This window comes from Rosa chinensis, chromosome 2 (genome assembly GCF_002994745.2).
Source record: "Rosa chinensis cultivar Old Blush chromosome 2, RchiOBHm-V2, whole genome shotgun sequence".
Classification (NCBI taxonomy): Eukaryota; Viridiplantae; Streptophyta; class Magnoliopsida; order Rosales; family Rosaceae; genus Rosa; species Rosa chinensis.
Genome location: NC_037089.1, coordinates 12,987,578 through 13,012,942, shown reverse-complemented (window position 1 = coordinate 13,012,942; position 25,365 = coordinate 12,987,578). Strand labels below are relative to the sequence as shown.

General features: G+C 39.0%; 3 protein-coding genes across 3 annotated transcripts; 2 read left to right on the top strand and 1 right to left on the bottom strand.

Moving 5' to 3' along the window:
- Nucleotides 1-224: 224 nt before the first annotated feature.
- LOC112187672 (DNA-3-methyladenine glycosylase 1) lies at nt 225-1,231 on the top strand. Its single transcript, XM_024326562.2, has one exon. It carries the CDS (start codon nt 322-324, stop codon nt 1,099-1,101), a length of 780 nt encoding a protein of 259 aa, XP_024182330.1. The 5' UTR covers nt 225-321; the 3' UTR covers nt 1,102-1,231.
- A 9,208-nt stretch (nt 1,232-10,439) lies between these two features.
- Nucleotides 10,440-12,778, top strand: LOC112190379 (zinc-finger homeodomain protein 6). Its single transcript, XM_024329813.2, has 2 exons — nt 10,440-10,817; nt 10,907-12,778. Exon 2 carries the CDS (start codon nt 11,258-11,260, stop codon nt 12,311-12,313), a length of 1,056 nt encoding a protein of 351 aa, XP_024185581.1. The 5' UTR covers nt 10,440-10,817; nt 10,907-11,257; the 3' UTR covers nt 12,314-12,778.
- A 1,163-nt stretch (nt 12,779-13,941) lies between these two features.
- Nucleotides 13,942-16,864, bottom strand: LOC112189731. The gene is made up of 3 exons (XM_024329080.2): nt 16,633-16,864; nt 15,418-15,518; nt 13,942-15,284 (listed from the first exon to the last, which is right to left on the bottom strand). The coding sequence occupies exons 1-3, from the start codon at nt 16,764-16,766 to the stop codon at nt 14,242-14,244; spliced, it is 1,278 nt and encodes a 425-aa protein (XP_024184848.1). The 5' UTR covers nt 16,767-16,864; the 3' UTR covers nt 13,942-14,241.
- Nucleotides 16,865-25,365: the final 8,501 nt, after the last annotated feature.

Here is a 25,365-nt window from a genome sequence, read left to right as displayed (position 1 = left end):
ACAAACTACACACTATCAATCAAAGTTTAAGAATTGTTAAAAAAAAAAAAAAAATGCAAAGTTTTAATCTCCTAACCATTCCGGGCCTCCATTATTAAAGACTAAAAACACCCGTCCATATTCAGTGGACTAGAAGATGAGAATCACACTCAGATTGGATTTTGTTGGGCCAGGCTCAAAATTAAGTCCCGCGGGTCATATAATAACGACACCAGTACCACAACGTCCTCTCTCCCCCCCGCGCCTTACTGCTACCGTTTCTTCATCGCCACCATTGCCTACTCACTTCACCGATTCTCAACTCTCCCTCCCTCTCTCTCTATGGCAAAGCGATCCAAACCCCAAACCCAAATTTCTGAAAACCCCTCAACTTCCTCCAAAATCCCATTCCGACCCCAAAAAATTCTAAAACTCTCCACCACCACCAAGCTCACCGTCCAAATTTCCTCGGATTTGCCTAAAACCCTAAAACCATTAACTTCCCAATCCGAAATTACCCTCGCCCTAAACCACTTACGGAGCTCCGACCGGCAATTAGCGGCTCTGATCGACTCCTACAGCCCGCCGACGTTCGATTCCGACCGTCCACCGTTCCAATCACTCGCGCGAAGCATTCTGTACCAGCAACTCGCCACCAAAGCCGCCCAATCGATCCACGCCCGATTCGTCTCGCTCTGCGGCGGCGAGTCATCGATCCTCCCCGAAACTCTGCTCTCGCTTTCGGCCCAGAATCTCCGGCAGATCGGAGTTTCGGGCCGGAAAGCCTCTTATCTCCATGACCTGGCAGAGAAGTTCAGTGATGGGACTTTATCGGATTCGGCGATTCTCGAAATGGACGATGAGTCGTTGCTGACAATGCTGACGGTGGTCAAGGGAATTGGGGCTTGGTCGGTGCACATGTTTATGATCTTCTCGCTTAAACGACCTGACGTTCTGCCGGTGGGTGATCTTGGTGTGAGGAAAGGAGTGAAGCTGTTGTATGGTCTGAAGGAGTTGCCAAAGCCTTTGGAGATGGAGGAGGTGTGTGAGAAATGGAGGCCTTATAGGTCTGTTGGGTCTTGGTACATGTGGAGGTATATGGAAGCCAAGGGGGTGTTGTAGCTCCAATTGGGTAGTCTCTATGAATCACATAAGCTTTTACTGCGTGTTTAGTTCTCCACTTGTTGTATTTCTGTACTGTTGCACTGGTTTTGTCATTGTTAGAATGAAAGTTGAAAATCTTCGATTCGAATAGTACTGTTAGTTCTCAATGTTCAAAATTATCCTTCTGTTGTGAAAATAAACTTTGTATGTAGATTGAAGACTCTAGTTATACTTGACTAACTTTCTAAATGGAATATGACTTGGAAGTTTGATATCATGTTTGGTAATTATCGAATTAAGGTTGCATTGGGGTTCATAAGCATCATAAAGGAAATGCCAGTTGTGGATGGCAACCATGCTACAATCTTAATGATTTGGCGAACTATGGGAGTTACACATCTGTAGATTCGTTCTCTTGATATATTGTGTATAAGCTCCAGATTTCAAAAAAAAAGCTGTTGACTGTAACAGTAGTTGTCCTATAGCTAGAGATGGAGATTGGTCATCTCTCTTATGATTTTTATACTATAACTTGGTTATGGATTTATCAATTTTCATCACTTTAGGATTGTGATATAGGACTTTTTGGGTTTCTTTTGGATCACTTCCAAGTCTTTATATTGTTAGTGTTGGCCTCTATAGATAGCCCATAGGGTTTCCATGCTAGGGTTTGGTGCTATAAACCTCTATTACTTCTAATTATCTTCATCTGCTTCTACCTGTTTCCTTTCTATTCTATTTTTTCCCTTGAAAATTATACTATTTCTACATCAGCTCAATTCGGTGTTATAGGCTGTTGTCAGTTCTTTAATATGGGTGTCTTGCTATACTCAATCTTTCTTGGGGCCGAGCTCATGAGCAAACCTCTATTGTCTTGTTAAATTGGCTGTCTTTGCAAAACTTGACCTTCTGTACCTGGTTGGCATCCTGGCCTATTACCAACCTGTTGTTGCTGAATAGTGTTATTTACCACTGTTGTACATTGCTTAACTGAAATGAATAGTAGTCTATAAAGACTCTTGTAGTGAATGTTGCGTCATCGTACTATGGGGAGCTTGCTTTTTATTTACGATAGTTGATAGTGCTCTTATTTCCTTGGTATTCAGCAGTACATTGACTTGGATCATGTGAATCATATTGGCACCACATGCTAGTGCCTGGGCTTTTTCTTCAATGGCAGAAACGTATACAGGGAATCAAAGTCACTTCCCTCTTCTGCTAGATAGTCAAAGGACTAAGGCACACATTCATGAGCTTAATCAACTACTCGATTTCAGTGAGCTTCATTAGTCATATGGATGTTCAAATCTGATCGATCACCTTTTCACATTCATCACTGATTTGAGTAATAATTTTTCTGTCAAGACAGAGAAAGAAGACGTGTTGCCATATCTTATCATCTCACCCGCTTTTGTCCAACAAAATTACTTGTAAACCGTAAACCCTAAACCTTTGTTCGGTTCGTAGATTCAAGGCTTTTCCATGAATGGTTGTTCGGTTTGTAGATTCAAGGCTTTACCATTCATGGTAAACAAGAAGTGTGTTTTTTTTTTTAATTATTTTTTTATTTTTTATTTAGAATAGAATGGTAAACAAGTTTGTGGAAACAAATCTGGTGCAACGGAAAATTAGTTCCAAAAATAAGAAATCAAAAGCCCTTCATGTGCACTTTTTCCTTTTTTCTGATTTTTTTTTTTTTTAATTTTCATTCTGGTGACCAAACGGAACTGGAAGCAATAAGCCTACTTCCATTACAAAGCTCCCAAGCCTGTTTTTCCAATGGAAATTGGGTATGGGCTGTATGGCTAAGTTTTGGGTATTCGAAGTGAGGGAAAAAAATGGTTGGGTGAGCAAAGAAAAGGGTGATCAGTAATAGTCACTAATTAGGGAACGTTCTCACTTCAAATCAGAGAAGGTATATGAGTGGATAGTTTGACGACTAAGCAAATTAAAGGGTAATAGTTTGAGTCGGAGTCGAGGTCACTGGTGGTTTAGATTCTTTAAGGCACTCACTACTCACTGGCTTAGCTTTGGTCAGATTCCACAACAACCCAAACACTGTACTGTACAATCCCACCACCAAAGAAAACGTGCATGCGCTGATGGGACGACTGATTTAGTCCGAGCCATAACCCCATATCATAGATTCCCTTGTCTCGAGTACTACAGTCTCCTACTAACTTTGATTAGATGCCAATCCAGCCCGTCCGTACATATCTTGCATCTTTATTCTTTGGCACATTGGTGATTGGTGTCACTCATGTCCGTCCAAATTGGAAGGGATCCCTCCTTTACTCACCTACGGTGTGTGAATCCGTTAATAGAGCCAAGTCATGAGCTTGATGATGTTTAGAATTGAAAGAGTTTTTATCATCACTAGGGTCAAAATTTTCTTGCATCGGATAAAATGATATCCAACTTTTAAAATTGATCAAAATGATACCTAAATTTTTAAAAACAAAACAATTCGATACCCAACTTTCATAAGTGATAAAAAAGATACCTAAAGTTTTAAAAACAAATCAACTTGATACCTCGGTTTATTTTTCTAACTTCTTTGTTAAATCAAATGCAAAAATAAGCACAAAAATTAAAGTGATTTGTCATCAAAGGGCCATTAACCATTTATAACCCAATCTTCTTCTTCTATAAAATTAAAAAACTCTTCCATTCAATTTCAATTTCTACCATCGATCGTAGAAACAAACAAAATTCGGATGTTTCCCAACTTCTAAATAAACAAAGAAAAATGGGAAGGGAGAGAGAGAGAGGTAGAGATAGAAGAAGAGAATTAACAAAGTAAAATAAAAAATAATTGAAAAACAGTTTTTGTGTAAAATATTATTATAACCCCACAAAATACCGCACCACACGTGATCAATTTAAACAAAAAGTTACAAAAAATAAACCGAAGTATCAAGTTGATTTGTTTTTAAAACTTTAGGTATCATTTTTTTTTTGGTTGAGGGAAACGGAATCAGGTTCCATTAATAATTCAACGACCTCACTCGGTCAAGCTAGAAGGATTCAAAAATCCTTCATAATACAACTCAAGTCCAAATCAAACTGCTCTATGCAGAGAAACTAAAAGACAAAACCAAACAAACTAAAAACGAAACGAAATGAAAGCCTAAAAGCCCCCAGACATCTCCTACCCAAGAACAAAGCACTGAAATGATAAGCTTTGACTCCTAAAGACCTTTTTGGTGTACATCACCACTCATCAATCAGCAAGGAGCTAAGGCCAAGGGAGAAGAGGTTAAGAGAATTATTAAGAGCAAACAACAAAAAAACCGAAAAGAAAACAAAAACCTTAAAAAAACCTACACCACCCAAACAGAGCAGTGTAGGGCTTCAAAGCCTAATCCTCCTTGGACGGGGACTCCTCCATCCCCTTCACAATTGGATCATCATCTGCCATGATTGGAAGCTTGGGTTTGTTCCGCCGACCACGGGGTCTACCCTTCTTCTTCAGTACTTTCTAAATAAAAGCAACCGGGACGTCCACTAAAGCTTCCGGCTACACATCCAGAGGAAATGCTAGCTTAGGACGCTTGCCAACCTCCATCGAAACATCTTCTCGTGGTCGTCGATTACCCAAAACCTTAGCTGGCTCTCCAAAGGAAGGAAGAGAAGGCCCAATACCAACCTTGGATCCAACAGTCCTAAGAGTAAGGCTCGGCTCGTTTTCCTCCAACCCAAGCTGCTTCAGCCCAATCACCGCCAGGTCAGCGGTCAACCCTACTTTGAAGTTAGGATTTCCTGCTGAAAAATCCGGAGCCCTCAAGCTTGCAGCCACCCTTACCGAACCCTCTGCACACACCTCTACCCTAGTTTCTGCACCAGCCCAGCATGCTCCGCTATTTTTCCAGTCATCTCCGGCTCCGTAACCGACGCCAACAACGCTGAAGCCTCCGCCATCAACCCCTTATCACAATTACCTCCACCGTGACAAAAAAAGCCACATGTCGTGGCATTTCTCGTAGTGGAAATCCAAAGTCACAGAAACCACCGGCGAGAAAGAGTATGTACGGCGAGCCCAGACCCGTCTGCGGACGTCATGGATCAGACGGATCCTTTGGACGGGATCTTTCCGTTGCAATGCCGCCACATCAAGCCGAACAAAAGTCCCCAGCGCATTCCCAAGTAGGGTTAAAGCTCGCTCATTGCGCGTGGCAATTCGCAACCCCTTCACCGCCACCCAGATCTCCAAGTAATGCAAAGGCACCGCCTCCACCGAGCTGATTCCGTCGTAGTCTACCAACACCAGCATGGAGCCACTGTAGAACCACGACCCTCCATTAAGAACACGGTTCTTCTCCTCATGATCCTTGAACTGGAAGACAAAAACTCCCGCAGCCTCCTCATGGATCAAGACCCTCTCCTTGAGCCCCCATACCCCGGAGATCTCTGCCGAGAGCGACGGGATCACAAACGGTCTCTTGGGAGCCAATACCCGGCCACAGATATAAAAAAAATAAAAAATAAATAAAAAAAAGGTCTTGGATTGCTTCGCTGCCCCCAACCAGGCTCACAGCCTCTTCCACACCCTCCAACAACGACAGCCTAGAAGTCGCCGCCATCACAACGCCGGACTTGGTCGATTTCTCAGCCAAAGGAAACCCTAGAGAGAAAAGGCCGACTTTTTCGCAGATAATTTTAGGTGTCATTTTGATCAGTTATGAAAGTTGGGTATCAAGTTGATTTGTTTTTAAAAATTTAGGTATCATTTTGATCACTTTTGAAAGTTATGTATGATTTTGTTTGGTGCAAAAAAGTTTTGACCCTAATGGTGATAAAAACTAGAATTGAAACTTGATCTAGATTGAGTTTAAACATCCTTGGATTTGACGTGGCTCGATTTAGAGTACCAAACCAATAAAGAGTGAGAATGCATGTTAACTCCAAAACTTACATTTGCGACTCCATTGTTCAGAATATATTTGGACCTTTAATAAAGAGGTGGTGGGAAATTGGCTTGACTTGGCTTACAATCTCGATCAAATGGTAGATTATTTTTGTTTGAGTAAATTGAGGTAAGCTCTTTATTGAAATTGAAAGATTACAAAGAGATGATGCAAAAATACATCAATAGCCAAAATAAACAATACGAAAGGAAAAGATGCAAAAATTGCTTCAGAATATAAGGAAGAATAAATAAGGCAAGAGTAACAGCGTCGAAACGCATGGCAGCTGATTTTACACTACTGATTATAGCCATGTAGTGATCAAATGGTAGATATTAAACTTGATGAAAAAAGAAATTAGTTATGATTTAACAAAAAAAAAATTCATAATTAATCAGTATTTCTCTATTGTGAAGCCAGTCCTCTTTGATAAAAAAAGGCCGAACTTAAGCCTACTTTAAATGGGCATTGTGATTAAATATATGAGTATGTTAACAATTAGCTTGGTATTCTCTCTACTCGAGAAACCCTAAGGCCGCCTCTGGTTTCAATCTTGTTCTCGTCCGGCGGCGCTCGGACGTTGGAGATGGCCTCCGGCCTCACCATCGTTGTAGGGTTTGCTGTCGGACGGGAGACCTATTGTCCATAGGGTTGTCGAAGGGCTTTGCTCGGGTTTCGTCACTGCGTTCGGCTGGGATGGTGGTGAAGGGTGGATCGTGGCGTCACGGTCGGGTTTGTCAATCCCCGCGGCTAGGCTTTGTTGGATCGACTGGAGTGTGGTTACGACGCCTGGCTTCGCGAAGGCTGTTCTGATTTGGTGCAGATCGTGGCGGCGGCGTGGACTCAGAACGGCTTAGATCGCCGGGATGGTTGTTCTGTGCTGATGTAGGTCAGCGAGGGTGGCTTGGTGGCGGTGGTGGCGGGCCGAATTAGGAAGACGCGGTTCAAGCGATGTGGGTCGAACGGAGCCTGGCCGGACGGTGATGGTACGACGGGGTGCGAGGGAAGGTGGACTTGGCCCGAACCATCATGACGGCTTGAAGCAAGTCTCCTTGGTGGACTACCTATTGGGCCACGAACTGTTAGGCTGGGGTTCTGCCCTAGTCCATTGCTATTTGGGCTAGGGTTTAGGCTCTTGGCCCAACCCTATGTTTTTAGTTTTATCTAAATTCAATAATGTTATTGTATTAAGAACCTAAATCTCTAGCGTCTCTGGTGTAGTACCAAATGAGGATCTCCGCTCTCTCTACGATCTGAAATGTACAATGAGTAGGTCTATTTCTACGTACCATTGTGAGTATTATCACTACCTCCTTGTCTGTCTATGTCCTTAAATGACAGGGCAGAGTATATAATGACTTATTCTGGCTTGTGATGAATATATTATTTCGCCTAGTGGGCTTGATTCCAAAAAAAATATGAGTATGTTAACTTTATTTTATTTTATTATTATTTCGCTTTGAATAGAAAAGGTAAAAATAAAAGTAAAGCTCAAAGTGTTTGTTGTTTTTCAAAATTGTATGGGATTGCAATTTCACCTCCAAAACGACAAAGAAAGAAAATGACGGTAACCAACTTGCCTCACTAGCCGACGACTACTAGAAGGGGCCATATTGTAAGTGTAAATGAGACCCACATAAAGACCTATCTCAAAACCAAACCTTAATCACTCAACTAATATTAGAACCCCAGCTAACATTGCAAAGAAAACAAATGATTTAGAGAAAAAACGAAGGAATAAACTAACACTGACCCTAGCGTGGGCTTCTGCCACGTCTCCCTAATCCCACCAATTAATTGTGCATGCACTCATTAGGAAAGAAAATTTGTCTGATTTAGTTTATCAAAAATAACTTATTCTCTTACATTAATTTAATGAGGCCTAGATTAGTTTAATAATAGATCTTACTACTTGGAAATTGTTCCCTCAAGCACACCAAAGTTGGTGTGGCTTAAACAGTAATTTAGAGAGATCAAAAGCCTCACGAATATTCTTCTAAAATAAAAACTCGACCATTAGTTGTCATAGTCACAATTTAACAATGCAAGATTACATTAGGGTCATGTTTCCTAAAAATGTACCAATTTATCAAACAAACAACGAAAGTGCGCCTAGACAACACACACACACGATTATATTAGATAACATAATACTACTTGATGATTCAGAAGAAGAGAGGCACTTAATTTTAAATGAAGTGTCTGCTAGGTGAAATTTAGAAAAGAAAATCCCAATAAGGAAGTTCAACCAGATGTTTTAAGTCTCATAAAAAATTAGATGATTTTAGCTATATTTGACTTTTAAGTATTCAGAGAACTAGAAAATCTATTACTAAGCTAACACATGGTCGGACATAATTTAAGAATTATAGGCTATATTGAAGATGTTTGTAAGAAAATTTTAACCACCTTCAATTTTTCTAAAAACTACATTTCTTGGTCATCTAAAATAAATCTATCATAAAGTTTAAAAACTGTGAGCTCATGCGTTTGAAGCCACCGGTTTCATTTCCCAATTATTTTTTATTCAATAATTGTGGATTATGGTCGCATATGAGAGAATGTGCTAGCTCTATATAAATTGCATGTTGATATTTTATTTAACAACTAAATCTTTTAATGCTTGACTCTATTCAAATTTTAGAATATGTAGCAATGCTTCAATTCATTGTCAATATTGCCTTGCAAAAAAAACAAAAAAACAAAAAAAAAAAAAGAAAGGAAAAAAAAACTTGTCTAAAGTTTTTTCCGATGGTACTTGGCGTTGGAAGAAATTTTTATATCATTAGAGAAAATGAAAATGAAAAAAAAAGTTAAATGCTTGTTGAGGATACTTGAACCTAATTAATCTTATGCGACGAGCAAAAAACACTTTAAACATGGTGAGGCTCCTATGCGAAACTTTAATCTGGAAACATGCGGGTGGGACTAGAAGGAAAAGAGAACATGCACAGCACAGCACAGTGTTTGATAATGGAGTTTCTCTTTACAATTTCGAAAACGCAGCACTACTGTGACACAAAGCAACAAAAACACTGACGAAGGAGGGATGAGAAGCAAAGAGAAAGTTCCAATAATGCATGGTGTGGCAAACTGAGAAAAATGGCATCTACTAAATTGGAATGCGATGATGGAAAAAGAAGGAAACTGCAGCTTGCAGACGCACAAACCCTCACTCAGCTTCTGCGAGAGAGAGAGAGAGAGGCTGACACATTACACTAAGAAAAAAACAAAACAAATGCTGTGATGTGGCCCCGCATTCCCTCATCTCATCTCACTTTAGCTCTCCCACACCCACCGAAAAAAGATCAGAGGAAAAAAGGAAATAAATTCCTTCCTCTGACCCTTTTATTGTCCTTTTACGTCTTTAACTAATTAAAAGCCTAATCACTCTGACTCCTTCCTTAATCATCTTTAGCTAATAAATAAACCCTAACTTGTTTGATAACCTGTAGAAAATGCTCGTGTGCGTTTTGCTGTTCCTGCTTCCATGTTACAGTGTTAAGGAGCAGTACCATCCAGTGAATACTAAATAAAAGCCAAGAACAACCTCTTTTCTTTCTTTCTTTCTTTTTTACCTAGGTCACTCAAATTTTTCGGTTCGTATCAATAATCAGATGAGGAGCAGTAGTAGCCTTTTGACCTTCTAGCATCTGTTATTGAATAAATTAACATAAATCTAATTTGAAATTTGTCTATTTTATGTTTTTAAAATCATTTAGGGTTTGAACAATAAATATTCATGAAAAAACTGAAAAATTAAGAGAGATAAACTTAAATAATTTTTTTTAGCAAATTGATTCAATGCAGGGATAAATCAACTCGACGCATTGAGAGAATGCCACTCCATAATTGGTTTACCATTAATTATGTCGAATGTATTTATATATATTAATGCATTCATGTATGTAATGAATTGAATAACCTACAAATTTAATTTTTTTTTTATTACATACCCGCGGATAGACAGCTAGTTGATGATTTTTTCCTAGAACACACGGAGTTTAGTCTTTGTTTATACATTCTCTTAAGATGCAAGCTCAATTTGTCTTATAATAAGTTGCAGTGCTTAATTAGATAGAAATTTAGTTGTTGTCTCGCCATTTTTTCTATCTTTAAGTATTTGTAGTCTCTAACACTTTGATTGTTGGTTTGCTAGTGGATTCAACTTTTTTTTTTTAAAAAACTTAATTTACTAACATTCTAGATCAAAATAAAGAAGATTATACTAACATTAGCCTTGCTCGCTCTAAACAAATTTCAACAGTTTTAACTTTTAAGTAAGGATCTTGAGGTTGCAGGAAGATTCCAAGGCAAGCAGAAAAACGTCAAGTCTGACATTTTTCCTTTGTCTTTTTTTTTCCTTTCCTCTTTTTTCTCTCTCTTTCTTTCTGTCTTGCCCACAATAAAAACACATTAATTTTGTGGTGGTTTAGGGTTTCAGAGAGCAATAATTAGGAACTGGACCATGGTGCAGGGTGTGGGAGAGGACTAACGTGACGCTGTCGGCCCTTCTGCAGAGACCTGTGCCACTACTCTCCTCCTTCCACTACTATAGACCTCATCACTCATCTTGAGTACAAACCAAACTAACTGTTCTTTGCTTCATTAGATTTTATGGGGCTGGATGGGTGATAGGAAACACAACCCACTTTAGTTTCCCTCTGGCCTCTTCTTCCTCCTCTTCCTCTCTCTCTCTCTCTACTTTATTCTCTCTCACCACTTTCTGATAAAACTAAATTTTTACCCAGAACGAGCAGCTTTCTTCTGTTTGTTTCGAATGGTGGTGCAACTATCAAACAAATCTCACTTCAATTTTACAGCAAGGTAAGTGAGATTTAATTAGCTCCAGTAGGGCCCCCAACTGTTTTCTTTTCCTGTTTGAGTTCCAAGATTAATTTTTCTTTTCTTTTCAGTTTCTTGTATTTATGTGCTTTTAATTCATCTACTATACCCATCAGTCCATAATCTCAAGCTCCATCACCAGCTTAGGTATTTGGAAACAGGCCATTGAAATTAGTGAGATGGGTTGGTGGGTTAGCACCGAAAATGTCAAAATCAGAATAGAAAAAGAATAATCTTAAGCTGGTGATTAGTTCTTTGATCAAGCTGGATTAAGATGGAGATCGATAGCTAGCATACATGAATTTACGGAAACAGTGATCTGAATCTAGCTAGCTCCCTTCGATCGTTTTTATAATTATAAAAGAAAAATAGGCTGGGGGATCAATCAAAAATCTGTACTATATAGCCATATACCAGATTTAATGGAGGTGAGAGGCCAAGATAAGGTTTTAGGGATGCCAACCACTTTGGGGTTCAATCCCCAACATAGAGACTCTTCTTCTTCCAAGCTCTCTTCTCCATCTCTTCATCATCATGTTAACAACACATTAATCTTTAACCACCCCCAAACCCTAGACCCTTTTTATCAGGCTCCACCTCATCATCATCATCATCATCAGCCTCAGCAATCGAATCCATACAAACCCAGTAGAGATCCTGACCCAATCCCTATCCCAAACCCAGATCCAAACCTATCACCAGCTGCTGTCTGCACCAGCCCAAGAGCAACAAGCGGCACACCAATTGCAAGCCGAGCAAACCACAGCTTCAAAGCAGCACCATCGGCACTGGCACCTGAGCCAATTACAGCTTCGAAAGCAGTTAGATATCGAGAATGCTTGAAGAATCACGCAGCGAGCACTGGAGGGCATGTACTGGATGGCTGCGGAGAGTTCATGCCGAGCGGAGAGGAAGACAGCCCGGGAGGACTAAAATGTGCAGCATGTGAGTGCCACAGGAATTTCCACAGGAAAGAGATCGAGGGTGAAACCCAACTAGTACATGTACCCAATAATTACCATGTCCTTAACCACCACAACAAAAACAGCCACAGTAGCCGGAATGCATCATCAGCACCTGTTCTATCCTCACTCCCTCCACCACCTCCTGTTCATCATCATCATCAGTACCATCATTTCCCAGCCACTAGTCCTTCCGTGGCCGGATCATTTCCTCCTGGGATGATGACTTTTGGAGGTGGCGGAGGGGCGGCTGAGTCATCTAGTGAGGATCTCAACCACATCCACATGTACGAGCAGTCAAATCAGGCCGGGGGTTCGAAGAAGCGGTTTCGGACAAAGTTCAGCCAAGAGCAGAAGGACAAGATGATGGAGGTGGCAGAAAAGTTGGGATGGAGGATCCAGAAGCACGATGAGCAAGAGGTGCAGCAGTTGTGTTCTGAATTGGGTATAAGGAGACAGGTTTTCAAGGTATGGATGCACAATAATAAACAAGCCATGAAGAAGAAGCAACTGTAAGGCAATTGATCTTTTATTAATTCTTCACATGGTTGTTCTTTGGAGATTTGGGGAGAGAGAAATTTAGTGAATAGACCGATTTGTATGTGCATATCAAATAGAGATGAGAGTTAGATAGGATGCGCAATAATAAACAAGCCATGAAGAAGAAGCAACTGTAAGGCAATTGATCTTTTATTAATTCTTCACATGGTTGTTCTTTGGAGATTTGGGGAGAAAGAAATTTAGTGAATAGACCGATTTGTATGTGCATATCAAATAGAGATGAGAGTTAGATAGGATGCGCAATAATAAACAAGCCATGAAGAAGAAGCAACTGTAAGGCAATTGATCTTTTATTAATTCTTCACATAGTTGTTCTTTGGAGATTTGGGGAGAGAGAAATTTAGTGAATAGACCAGATTTGTATGTGCATATCAAATAGAGATGAATTTGATATGAGAGTTAGATAAATGCATTCGCTCCTATTTCCGTTTTCCCAAATTTTTCAAAGATCTCATGAACAAAAGAACGAGTCAGGTTGCAGCTACATTCTTCTTCTCGCTTGTTTTATTTATTTATTATTCTTTAGTTTAGATACTTGAAAAAGTAGGCAGAAAAATAGTAATACCGAGTTCAGAGTTCATAAGTAGTGAGTTTGGATACCAATTACTACTGAGTTCAGAAATCTGATTGAATCGGTTGCATGGCAACTTACTAAAAATCATTCTGCTGAAAATGTATGGGATCTAGCATGCACCTTTTCTTTTTCCCGTCACTAGCTTGAGCACTTTACCAGCCAAAGATATGGAAAAAAAGAAAAAGGAAAGAAAAAGACGACGGAAGAATCAGGTTCTGGGTTCTGGGTTTGCCTGTTTTCTTGTTTTTCTGCTTTAACATTTAATCATAGAGTTCCCTAGCATGATCGTCAATTATTTTTCAGACATATATTGTGCAACGTCTTCTCGCAAACGTAGCTAGTGTATATGATTTATATGATTACCAATAATTTCTTTTCAGACATATATTGTGCAACGTCTACTGATTTCTCGCAAACGTAGCTAGTGTATAACTGTATATGATTATATGATGTACCAATAATTTGACGAATATGAGAATATCACATGTGCATGTAGTTTTAGTCATGTATCATTAATGGAAACTGAACTCTAGCTGAATAGCAGTACAGTAAACACGAAGAGAAAGATGGCGCACATAAGCGAGGAAGGGAAAATTCAGAAGTTTTTCTAGAACAGCGCGCCATTCCTGTGTATACTTCAGGGGTAACAAAGAAAAGGGTGCCCTAAAGTCCACCAACAAAGAAGGTATTAAGTCCACTAATTGTATAAACTTAACAACCTAGCTGTAACAAAATTTATATATTACTACAGATCCATACATAAATTTTAAAATTAATTGTGGGGTAATAAGAACTAGAAGTCTAGGTCTAGGGGGGTTGGTCAAAGTCAAACCTTCTGTGAGCGGCCACTGTGTATTAATGATGATGACAAACAAGCGTAGCTAGCACATGCATTTATCAGAGGCAATGACCATTCGAAATTAATTTTACTGGCCTTTTCAAGTAACAGAACAATACCTCATTGTAAGTAGTCAGCACACGGTTTTTTCACTCAACAGAATCAGTAGAATAGAGTAAACTCATGAACTATATAAATGATGTGTGTATATAATGATGCTCTTGCGGCTCCCTTTAAGAGTAAACTTCGAATACAAGATATTCAAAATTGTGGAAACTAATGTTCTAATACTTTTAGAGGGAAATGTTAGAAAACAGAAAGAAACACAACATGATAGAACTCACAGATCCCTATTAAGAAAGGGAAAAAAAAAAAAGTCATCAAGTGATCACAGATGGCTTCATGGAGAGATATTTAACATGCAATTAGCCAGAGGTAATTAAATACCTCATAGCTCTGGCCGGACCGGCATCAATTTCTCATCTTAGCCCCAAGATCACCTGTTGCCTGCGATGTCCTCTCCTTGGCAGCCTCATAGTTATGCCTGGTATGCTCGGATATAGTATCCTTCGCTTCTCTGTATGTCTCACCCACCCTGTGTTTTGCCTCATCATAGGAATTGGCTGCCTTTTCTCTTCCATGCTCGATTCCTCCTGCTACCCTGTCTGCCTTATCAAAGGCGAAGTTCATTTTCTCCTTTGCTCCATCATATGCATCTGCAGCTCTCTCTCTCCCATATTCCATTGCATCATTTGCCTTGTCAGACACAGTACTCGTAGCCGTTTTCATTGTATTCTTTGCATCACCATATGCACCTGCTGCTTTGTCCATTCCACAACCCATGGCCCCTTTCACTGTCTCTTTGGCATCATTAACCCTATCTGATGCAACATTTGAAGCATGATTAATTCTTTGCTTAGCTTCCCGATACATATTAGCGGTTGTCTCTTTGGTATCATAAGCTTTATCTGAAGCTTTATTTGAGGCTGAACTCATTTTCTGCTTGGCTTCCCCATACATATTGGCCGCTCCCTCCTTGGCATCATATGCTTTATCTGAAGCCATATTTGTAGCCCAATTCATCCCCTGCTTAGCTTCCCCATACATATTATCTGCTGTCTCTTTGGCACCAGAAGCTTTATCTGAAGCCACATTTGAAGCTGAGTTCGTTTTCTGCTTAACATCCCCATACATATTCGACGTTGCCTCTTTGGCATCATCAGCTTTATTTGATGCCACATGCGAAGCTGAATTCATTTTCTGCTTAGCCTCCCCATACATATTTGCCGTTGCCTCCTTAGCATCATAAACTTTATCAGAAGCAATGTCTTTCGCACTGTTAAGTTTCTCTTTACCATCATTGTAGGCATTGGCTACTTTATGTTTTCCGGCTTCAACTGCTTCTGCCATTGTCTCTTGGGCAGCATTGCCAGCTCTCTCAGTAGGCATTCTTATTGACTGATCCCAATTGTCATGGGCATTGTTGGCTGTGTCATGCACCTGGGACTTTGATCCTTTTAGGAGGACAGCAAGTAATTAAAAAAGTATAGCATGAAATGAAATCCTTGTATAATGAAGAACTAATTAACCGACTTAATTACTTCATCTGTAAGTACAAAAAATTAAAGGAGTAAAATTAATAATTACTTGATCCAAAAGAGTCCACTTTTTCCCTGGCCTTGGAGGCTGCATCCCCAGCTTTGTCCACCACATTCTTAGCTGCTCTCTCCTGCTTGAGTCCAAGCCCCCTACACCATCGCACAATGTAAATGATCAACAACTACTCAAACACACATATAGACACTACTAAGTAAGTATATAAAACCGAAGCTCAACGCTTTGAGCTGTTAGTGGGAACTGGGGAGGCTCAACTATTATATCAATTCAAATGATATCACACTAGTGCTCTTGATACTCCACTCATCAATTTTGAAATTATGAATCCTTGTTATTGTCTAGGCTACTAAACTTCAGCACCCAACCAAACAGCTTAAGTTTCCAGAGCTGTGGTTATCTAAGAACAGCTCCACAAGACTCTTTGGGAGCCTGGCGTCTTTAAGAATTGACCAGCCACATGGTACCAAACATTTCAAAGAAACTTGTCAAAGCCACTGTTTAAATCTAGAACCTCATTCTCACTCTTCAAATCAATTTCAACATATTTTCTATTGTAGTTGTGAAATTTATGAATTGTGACCATAATAAGGGTTGTACAATGCGAAGTAAAGGAACAAAAATAAGCAAGTAACAAAGGTTGGAAGGTCTCCTGGAGAAAAAAATTTGAAAGTACCCACTTTCACAATTGAAGAGTCTCTCTTAAGAGGCTAAAGAATGGTGGTATATTGTAGTTTGTAGGCAGTCCTTGTGGGATTAAATCCTGTATCTCCACTTTTTCATTGTTTGGTGCACGGTATATGTTTTTCCCTTCCCCTCTATCCAGGTCTCATGGTCTCTCCACTAATATAGTGATTTGGTCCCCGACAATAATGCTATTTGGAGATAAAGCTTTCAGGACTAATGCTAAAAAATTAACACATCCTTCAGATGGAATAGGGGGATAGGTAAATCCATTTCTGTTTTAGGAAGCATGCATTTGACACAAACAATTACTTAGCTAGGTGATTGCAGTAATGCTATATATATATAACATAAAATCATGAAAATATCTTGCACAAAACAATAATGGGAAAACGAATCTGTTCGCGAACGTTAATCCATACTTCATGCAACTCTCATAATTTAGATAGGAATTAAATGCAGAGAGATATAAACCAGGATGAAACTGCATTTTTTGGAAGAAAAAGAAACCAAATGCAATATCACCAACTATAACCATTCAGAGAGAGAAAATCTGTGCATTACGGTGATAGCTTATTCATAATCCACTCAGTCCATGATCCACTGTTTCCCTTGGCATCCTGAGCAGCCTGCTCGCCCCAAACCGACGTCGTAGCCAGCCAGAACACAAGCAGCAACAAAGTTGTGCTCTTCCCCATCTTTGATTTGATCTGTTTCACTCTTAATGACGAAACCGACCCAGAGATTGATGGATATGAGTATTGAAATTTTGCAAGTGGTAATGAATAAATGTCACTGCTCGATTGCCTCTCTCTGCTCTTATGTAAAACCGGAGAGTCGGTTGGGGACTCAACGTGGCGCCTTTTGAGGTCAACGTGGCAGTTATTCAGACCGTTATAAGAGGAGGCCGACGCTGTCGTCCCTCCACGTGTTGCTTGGTCAAAGGCGGTGCTGAATGTTTTTTTTTTTGGTTTTCTGTTTTGTTTTTTTGTTTTTTTTGTTTTTCCGGCGTAATTGCTAAAATACATCACAAATTTGACAACAATGGTTGAAATACATCCTAATTTAGCAATAATTGTCAATTTACATCTGTAATTTGTAATTGTAAAAATTAATCCCCGAAACTTAGCAAAAACGGCCGATTTGCACCCATCCGTCAAATTCAATGTTATCCATCTAAATTTAAGAGACAATATAGTCATTCTATATTTATTTAATTGAATAATAAAAATAAAAGGAAAAAAATTCTTTAAAGGGAGTTCATTCTATCTACTCATTCATTTTTTGTACAATTAATTATTTACTCATTCACTTCAGGTCTTTTTTTTTTGTGGTGTTTCTGATACACTAATTTTCTCTATTCACACATCATCTCTAATTTTCTATTATTTTAATTCAATTTTTTTTTACAACTTACCCTCCCTTGCAATTATGTTTCTTTTTGTTTTCTCTTTTTTTTTATTTGGCAAATCAATCATCCATTCCCTTTTTTCTCATCATCATTTTATCTCTCATCCTCAATGTGGGCGGGCTCAGACCCAAACTCTATGTACCTCAAGCTCACCCCCGTCTGCTTCATACATCCCCATCTCTGCGCGCACCTCATCAATCAAGCTCTTCGAGAAGGACTCGCACGCCTTCTTAACCATCATGGCTAACGAGCACACACCAAAATGATGGAATATATCCTACACATGCAAACCTCCTCACTCTGGAAAACAATGTCACACTAATGACATAGAAATCAAGGTCGTGAATTTAAAAGATGACGAAGACAAATTGGGGGACCTCGGGGATTCCAAACCTTAGGGTTAGATTGTAACCATAGAAGGATCCATCACTAAGTCACCACCTAATTGAAATTTCCAAACTTTGTTTCTGTGGCTTTGTTTGCTTCTGTCTGCTGGTTTGGCCATTCGGTTTTTCTTATACAGGTGGTGAGGTTTGAGATGGGTTGGCGAGGCAACACATGGCTGATAGGCGCTATCCCACCTAGAAACTCCGCAAGTTGTGTCGGATGATTAACTTGCCGAATAGAAAAAAGAAAAAAGAAAAATAAACATAACTGTAAGGGAGGGTAGTTAGGGTAATTTGTAAAAAAAGAAAGAAAAAAAGAATTAAAATAATAAAAAAATAGAGGGGGTGTATGACTAGAGAAAAAATGGTGTGTCAATAACACCACCCTTTTTTTGGCAAAATTATGCCTACATTATATTATTTCAATATAAGAAAAATTAAATGGAGAAATAAAAAACAATACTGCAATTTTAGACGCAAGAGATAAGCCTATCTTACCAAGCCTTGAGAAATTGAGGACTTACCTTATGCTAAGGATGGCAAAGCAAAGATAAATCAAGCTAAATTTTTATTTCTCCACTTAATATTTCTTATTGAAAATAATATAATGTAGGCATAACTTTGCATTAAAAAAAAATAGTTGTGAAGTGAATGAGTAAATAAGTAGATGAAATTATACAAAATAAATAAATAAGTAGATGGAAGGGCATCAGTCTCCCTGTCTCCCTCTAAATTTGTTTTTCATTTATTTTTGTATTCAAAGAAATGAATATAAAATGACCATATTACCCCTCATATTTGGATGGAAAACGTTGATTTGATGAAAGGGGTGCAAATCGGTAGTTTTCGCCAAGTTCAAGGGGTTAATTTTCGCAATTGGAAGTTGGGGTGTAAATTGATCATATTGCCAAGTTTAGGGTGGTGTATTTTGGCAATTATGCCTTTTTTATTTTATTTTTTATTTTTAAAACTTTGAACAATGAATGCTTCTTTCTAGGGCTGGGACATGTCGGGTTCTCGACTGCCGTCAGCTGGAACTGGCACCGAACCGATGTACTAAACTTCAGGTCTGTTTGAAGGATATCAATCTCTAGAACTGAGCAAAACCCGAACCGATTCTATTGTCTGTCTGAATCAGTGAATCCAGATCTTGATCAATCTCAAATCAGTAGCTTCGAAGAAGGAGAGAAGACTTGAGACCAGTAGCTACGAAGAATAAGAGAACATGGGTTCAAACCCCTTCAATAATAGCTTCAGATTTTTTCAACATGCAAAGTCAGTGAAGAACTGAATATTCAATACTTGAAAAATGATGGAAGAATTGAGATCGGATTGCAAGGAAACGAGTTGAGACAGAACAAGGACAAAGAAAAGGCTGAGTTCCTCAAAGTCCTTACTTTGAGAGGCGAAGAGGAGCAGGACCTTGAGATTGCGAACATCATCGAAGATAAAATCACCGCTGCCATTCTCGGTGGTTGTTATTGCAGAGAAACAAAGACGAACATTCAAAGCTAAGAAATGAAAAGCAAATTGGAATTGGATTTTGGTTAGTTTGGTGCATAAGAGAAACTAATGAGATAGTGTCGACCGCCAAATCTGGTAGAGAATGGAGCTTGTTTTGCTTGTGAATTTGGGTATTCTTCATCATCTGTGAGCTTGGTAGAGTGGGAGGATGAGTTTGAACTGTTAAAGAAGAAAGTGCAGCAGAGATGGAAGGAACTCAAGGAAGGTACATGTGTGTAGAGATTAAAGAAGAAAGTGGACCTGTGTGGCAGACAAAAAGAAAGAGATGATGGGGTGGAGCATGTGGGCACATCAAAGGATAATAATATACTAATATAGGGAGCCTACTTTTACTGACACCAAACAGGCAAACAAAGAAAAATTATATAATATATTATTAAGAAACAACCTCGGTTCGGGTAAAGAGGAAAATTAAACATGGGAACCGAAACCGAACCGGTTGCTCTCAAACAGGAACTGAACCGGAGCAAAACAATTAAATTAAGAGGGAAAACCGACCCAACCGGCTGGTTCGGATCGGTTTGTTCCTCGGTTTTTCGGGTCTAAAGTCCCAGCCCTGCTTCTTTCTTTAGGACAATGTTCAACAATTTTATTTTGCACCACGGATCCAAATTCTCTTCTTGGCTCCTTCCTGTCCTTAGTTATGCTTGGCTAAAACATTCTCATTTTGAGCATTTCCCTGATCGGATGAACTAGAAGCAGGATCAGTTTGGTGTAGCTTAGGCATGTAAAATGGAAAGGAATAGGCCAGGCCTGCCCTAAGATATGATAGCCTAAGTTTGCCCCTTCCTGGGCTTGTGAGCTCCGGAAAAATTTAAGGAACTAAGACAAGATTATTCGAGATCAAATTTGCGATCTTGATAAGTGTTAAGTACACTTGAAATTTTTTTTTGAATATTTTGTTGAAGTGAAATCTTCAATTTGAGGAATCAATATCGAAGTATGTCAAGATGATTCTATTAAATTTTCATGAAATTTTTCAGACACTCAAGCTATTTATTATGAGTTTCTGAAGTTTGAAAATTATGATTTGTTTTTTTAAATAAAAGATAATTTGAGGGTGCGTCTGAACCATTGGATTTATCACCGCTAAATCTGGAGCGTTTTTATTTGAATTTTGGGCTATAAATTAAATAGCCGGGTCGACACACAGACAACCCAGAACTATCGAGACCTCGACCCGTTGCTCGACCCGCGAAGCCGCACCCTGACCCGGTCTGAATTTCAGACTGGCCATATCCAGGCGGCAGACCATCGGCGTTAGAATTTCCTAGACATCGTCGACAGGCTTGTGGATTTGGTTTGCACGAAAGAGCTCCAAAGAAGGAGAATCCAAGCCGGGATGCTTCGGTGCTTCCGGCGGTTTCAACGCATGTTCCGGCGACACCGGTCACCGTTGATGGTAAAGGAGGTATGAAACTAGATCCTCTTGATAAGATTTATGTGTTGGTATAATTGAATTTTAGTTTTGATTAAATTTTGAAAGAGGTGGTAAATTAGGTGATTTCGGCCATCGTCAAAACCACTATGTGTGGGGGTGGTGCTGGCTTCTCTCCTTCATTCTTGACTTAGTTCTTGCTCAAGATCTCCATGCTTAAAGTTTGTTTCTTGGTTGAGAAGTGTAGGATTCTGTTTTCTATGTTTTGGGTAGTTTTAGCCGCCGCCAGTTTATTGTGCGTGGTGGTGTTTCTGGGTTTTGCCGACTTAATGTGGGACATGATCTGAGTCCCTGAAATCTATACCCAAGTTTTATTTTGCTTAATTCATAGAGGTTTTGATTTTGGATAAAAACCCGTGGATTTGATTGTTTTGGTATGTTGTTCGAAAAGAGTGACTGATTTGGCTCACACCAGCAATTCTGTTATTACATGTTGAAAGCTTTGAAAAACTAGAGTCCAATTTTTTTTTTTGGCAGAGAAACTAGAGTTCAAATTGGATTGTGGATTTGGACAGTTATTGATTAAATGAACTCCATATTAGTTGTTGAGTTTTTTTTTTTTTATGAAACTACTAGTGGTTGAGTTTTATTTAATGAAATTTGTACCTATTTGATTGACAATTACAATCAAGTGTCCAAAGTAAATTTGAGAATTTACTAAAGAAAAATATTTCTGAATAGGGAGAATTTTTCAAACAGTACCTGAACTAAAGGTCACTATAAATTAACGTTCCTCATTTTACACTAATTGCACTTTGTTAATAACATCATTTTTAAATTGAATAATGAGTTTTATAGTTCAGGTTCCAAAGTGTAGTTAAAGCTTTTAAGATCATAACCATGAGTTTTGACATTTAAAGTTAAAAATTTTAAGAGTCCTGGATCATTAAAAGACACAGGAAAATTTGGAAAACATTCAAAGTGAACTGGCCCATCACAAAGACTAGACTCAACTAGTCCCAGAATGGAGTCTTTGATGTTTCTATGTCTTTTTTTTTTTTTGAATGGAGTCTTTGATGTTTCTATGTCTACAGTCACGAAGTGCAACAAAGACAGAGGTTTTGAGACCATTTCTGGTCAAAGGCTGAATTCCTATTTGTACTGCTCCTATGTGTGAATATTTATTTTTTTCTTTTTATGTTCTGCTAATATTTCTAAGGTAAACGCAAATTGTGAAGTGGGGTCTCCGAACTTCTCGAAGCAACCTCGGTTTCGAAACCTAGGTTTCGACTGGCGGCGGCGCTTTTCCTTCGGCAAGGCGGTGAACGTGAAGCAGGGAGGCACGGCGGCTACGCGGGGCAGGTTCTCTACATCGATCGTGGTGGCAGCGAGAGCACTGTCGATTGTGGTGGACGCGGGGAGGTTTCTCAGCGTTGATCTTGGTCTGGGGCTTCTCTGATCGCAGTTGCTGGGCTCGATTCCTTCTCTGTAATGGTTTTGCTCGGGGGCGGGTTTTGATTCCAGGCTTGTTGCTCCAACTGTTTTTGGATCGGATCGGTGGTGTTTTTGAGGGGAGGGGTTTGAGCTTTTGATTTCCAGGTCGGGGCTCAAGGCTTCACCCTAGCTTTTTCAAAGACGGCGGAGGACCGAAGCCAGCTTCCTGACCGGTGAAGAGAAGCTGCCGTGCCGGTAGTCTGTTTTCAGTCGATCCGGAGGTGAAGGGTTGGTTTGATGGGTTTGTTTCGATCGGAAAAGGCTTCCATATATGGTGGCCTGGGTTAGCGACGTCGTTGGACAGATCGGTTTCCATGGCGGTGCCTTTTTCAATCGGGCTTGCTTTTCCGGGTTTCTCACCTGGAAACCTTAGGGTTTGGGTGGGGCATGAGTAGTGGGTTAATGGGCCTTGGGCCTGTTGGACTGACTTGTCATACTTTCTCCCCTCTTGGATTGGGCCTGGAATGGACTGTTGGGAGGTAGCTGAGTTTTTTTTTTCTTGCTTCCAATAAATACCCTCACCTTGATCTTCTCGGGTTATAGCTGTTTGCTGGTTGATGAGTGGCGATGTACACCAAAGAAGGTCTTAGGCGTCAACGCTTGTCTATTCAGTGGCTCTGATTTAGGGTTGGATACGTGTAGGAGCTTTGCATTTAGTTTTTTACTTTGTCTTTTTTAGTTTGGTTTTGATTTCGTTTGATCGCTCTGCTTTTTGCATTCCGATTTGTGCATTGAATTGTAATATGAGGAATTTTCGAATTCCTCTAGCTGGATCGAGTGAGGTCGTTATATTAATGGAACCTGATTCCGTTCCCCTAAAAAAAAAAAAAAAATTATGAGGTAAACATTTGAACAGTGTGATGGTCAGATTCTATCTTAATTGTTTGCTTTTGGCTCTGAATTGAATATAATGTTTTAAAATCAAAAGTTCCTATTTTGTAAATTTCACTATAGCTTTTTTGGTAATCCCCTTTCCAATGGGGGGTGAAAGTTGCACACACAAAATTGTAAACTACACTCTCTTCTATTTTTTAATAATATTTTATCTCACATTTTTTTGCACTTTTTAAAATACCCTCAAGTCGGATTTTTTTTTTTGGGGGTCTTTTTCTTCTCTCTCTCTTTCTCCTCCAAACCACGACAAGATTCTTTATTTTTCTCTCTCCTCCAAACAACGACATACTCTCTTCTTTTATGAATAATGGTCCTAGTTTTGAGGTTCTGATGTATGCTAATGAATAATGGTTCTGGTGTATGCCAATGAAATAAAATCAAATTCATAATCTCAATACAACTCTTCAATCAAATCTAAAATGTATGAAAAGTTGCATTGCTTAAGCAACATCCATTGGCTTCAAAAGGATACATAACTCAAATCCTAAACTAATTGTTCTAACAAAAAGCTTCCAGACCACGTACACTGGGCCAATTTCTATTTCATCGTTTTTTCTTTTACCTAGTAGATCATCTGTTCCTTAAAGAAGAGAGTCACACTTCCATAAATTTCTTGCTCTCTGCACAAAGAAGCAAAATGCAGACAAAGAGTTAGCTTACGTTATTAAATTGAAACACATGCACTAAGTTGCAACTGGAGTTCAATAAGAAAGCTTAACTGAGACAACAATCTAATAAATACATACCACCAATTATCAAATCACAAGATGATCAAGATTAAGCACATAGTTTCTTCTTTGTCAATAATAAGAACAACCAACCAGAAATGAACCCCACAAATTCCTGGGTACCACCACACATTGGAAAGAGAGGACATTACACTCATGACATTACACACAAAATTGTAAACTACACTCTCTTCTATTTTTTAATAATATTTTATCTCACATTTTTTTGCACTTTTTAAAATACCCACAAGTCGGATTTTTTTTTTTGGGGTCTTTTTCTTCTCTCTCTCTTTCTCCTCCAAACCACGACAAGATTCTTTATTTTTCTCTCTCCTCCAAACAACGACATACTCTCTTCTTTTATGAATAATGGTCCTAGTTTTGAGGTTCTGATGTATGCTAATGAATAATGGTTCTGGTGTATGCCAATGAAATAAAATCAAATTCATAATCTCAATACAACTCTTCAATCAAATCTAAAATGTATGAAAAGTTACATTGCTTAAGCAACATCCATTGGCTTCAAAAGGATACATAGCTCAAATCCTAAACTAATTGTTCTAACAAAAAGCTTCCAGACCATGTACACTGGGCCAATTTCTATTTCATCGTTTTTTCTTTTACCTAGTAGATCATCTGTTCCTTAAAGAAGAGAGTCACACTTCCATAAATTTCTTGCTCTCTGCACAAAGAAGCAAAATGCAGACAAAGAGTTAGCTTACGTTATTAAATTGAAACACATGCACTAAGTTGCAACTGGAGTTCAATAAGAAAGCTTAACTGAGACAACAATCTAATAAATACATAACACCAATTATCAAATCACAAGATGATCAAGATTAAGCACATAGTTTCTTCTTTGTCAATAATAAGAACAACCAACCAGAAATGAACCCCACAAATTCCTGGGTACCACCACACATTGGAAAGAGAGGACATTACATTCATGACGTTATACTCCCTCCCCCCCCCCCCCCCCCCCCCCCAACATTTCAGCCTCACTAAAGAAAACTAAATCTCAACAGTATTAGACTCAGTTCTTAAAATAACAATACAAGTATACAACCTATTAAAGGCCTTGAAAAATAGAATAAAAAGAGCCTGAGATTCTCAGACTTGACTGCTAAGAAACATTGTAATCAAACTGACCCCAAAAGAAAGTTAAGAACATAAACAACAAAGGCAGCATGTGTTTCACAAGCATAGTGCAACCTGCACCAATTCAGAATTCCTCAGAATGCATCAACCCAGCATCTAGGGGCTCTTCTTCCATTGTACTGATCTCCTGAGCAGCTGATTTTGGGCATAAAGATGAATTTGTTTTTTCAATACAAGCTAACTAAAAAGATTTTGAAAAGCATAAAGATTTCAAATTTCTCAATTTATGAGAAAACATATTACCCACAAACCATAAAGAAAGAAACTTGTGCAATTTGATATGAGCCAAAAGATAAGGAACAGTAAAAACGATTGAAATACAGA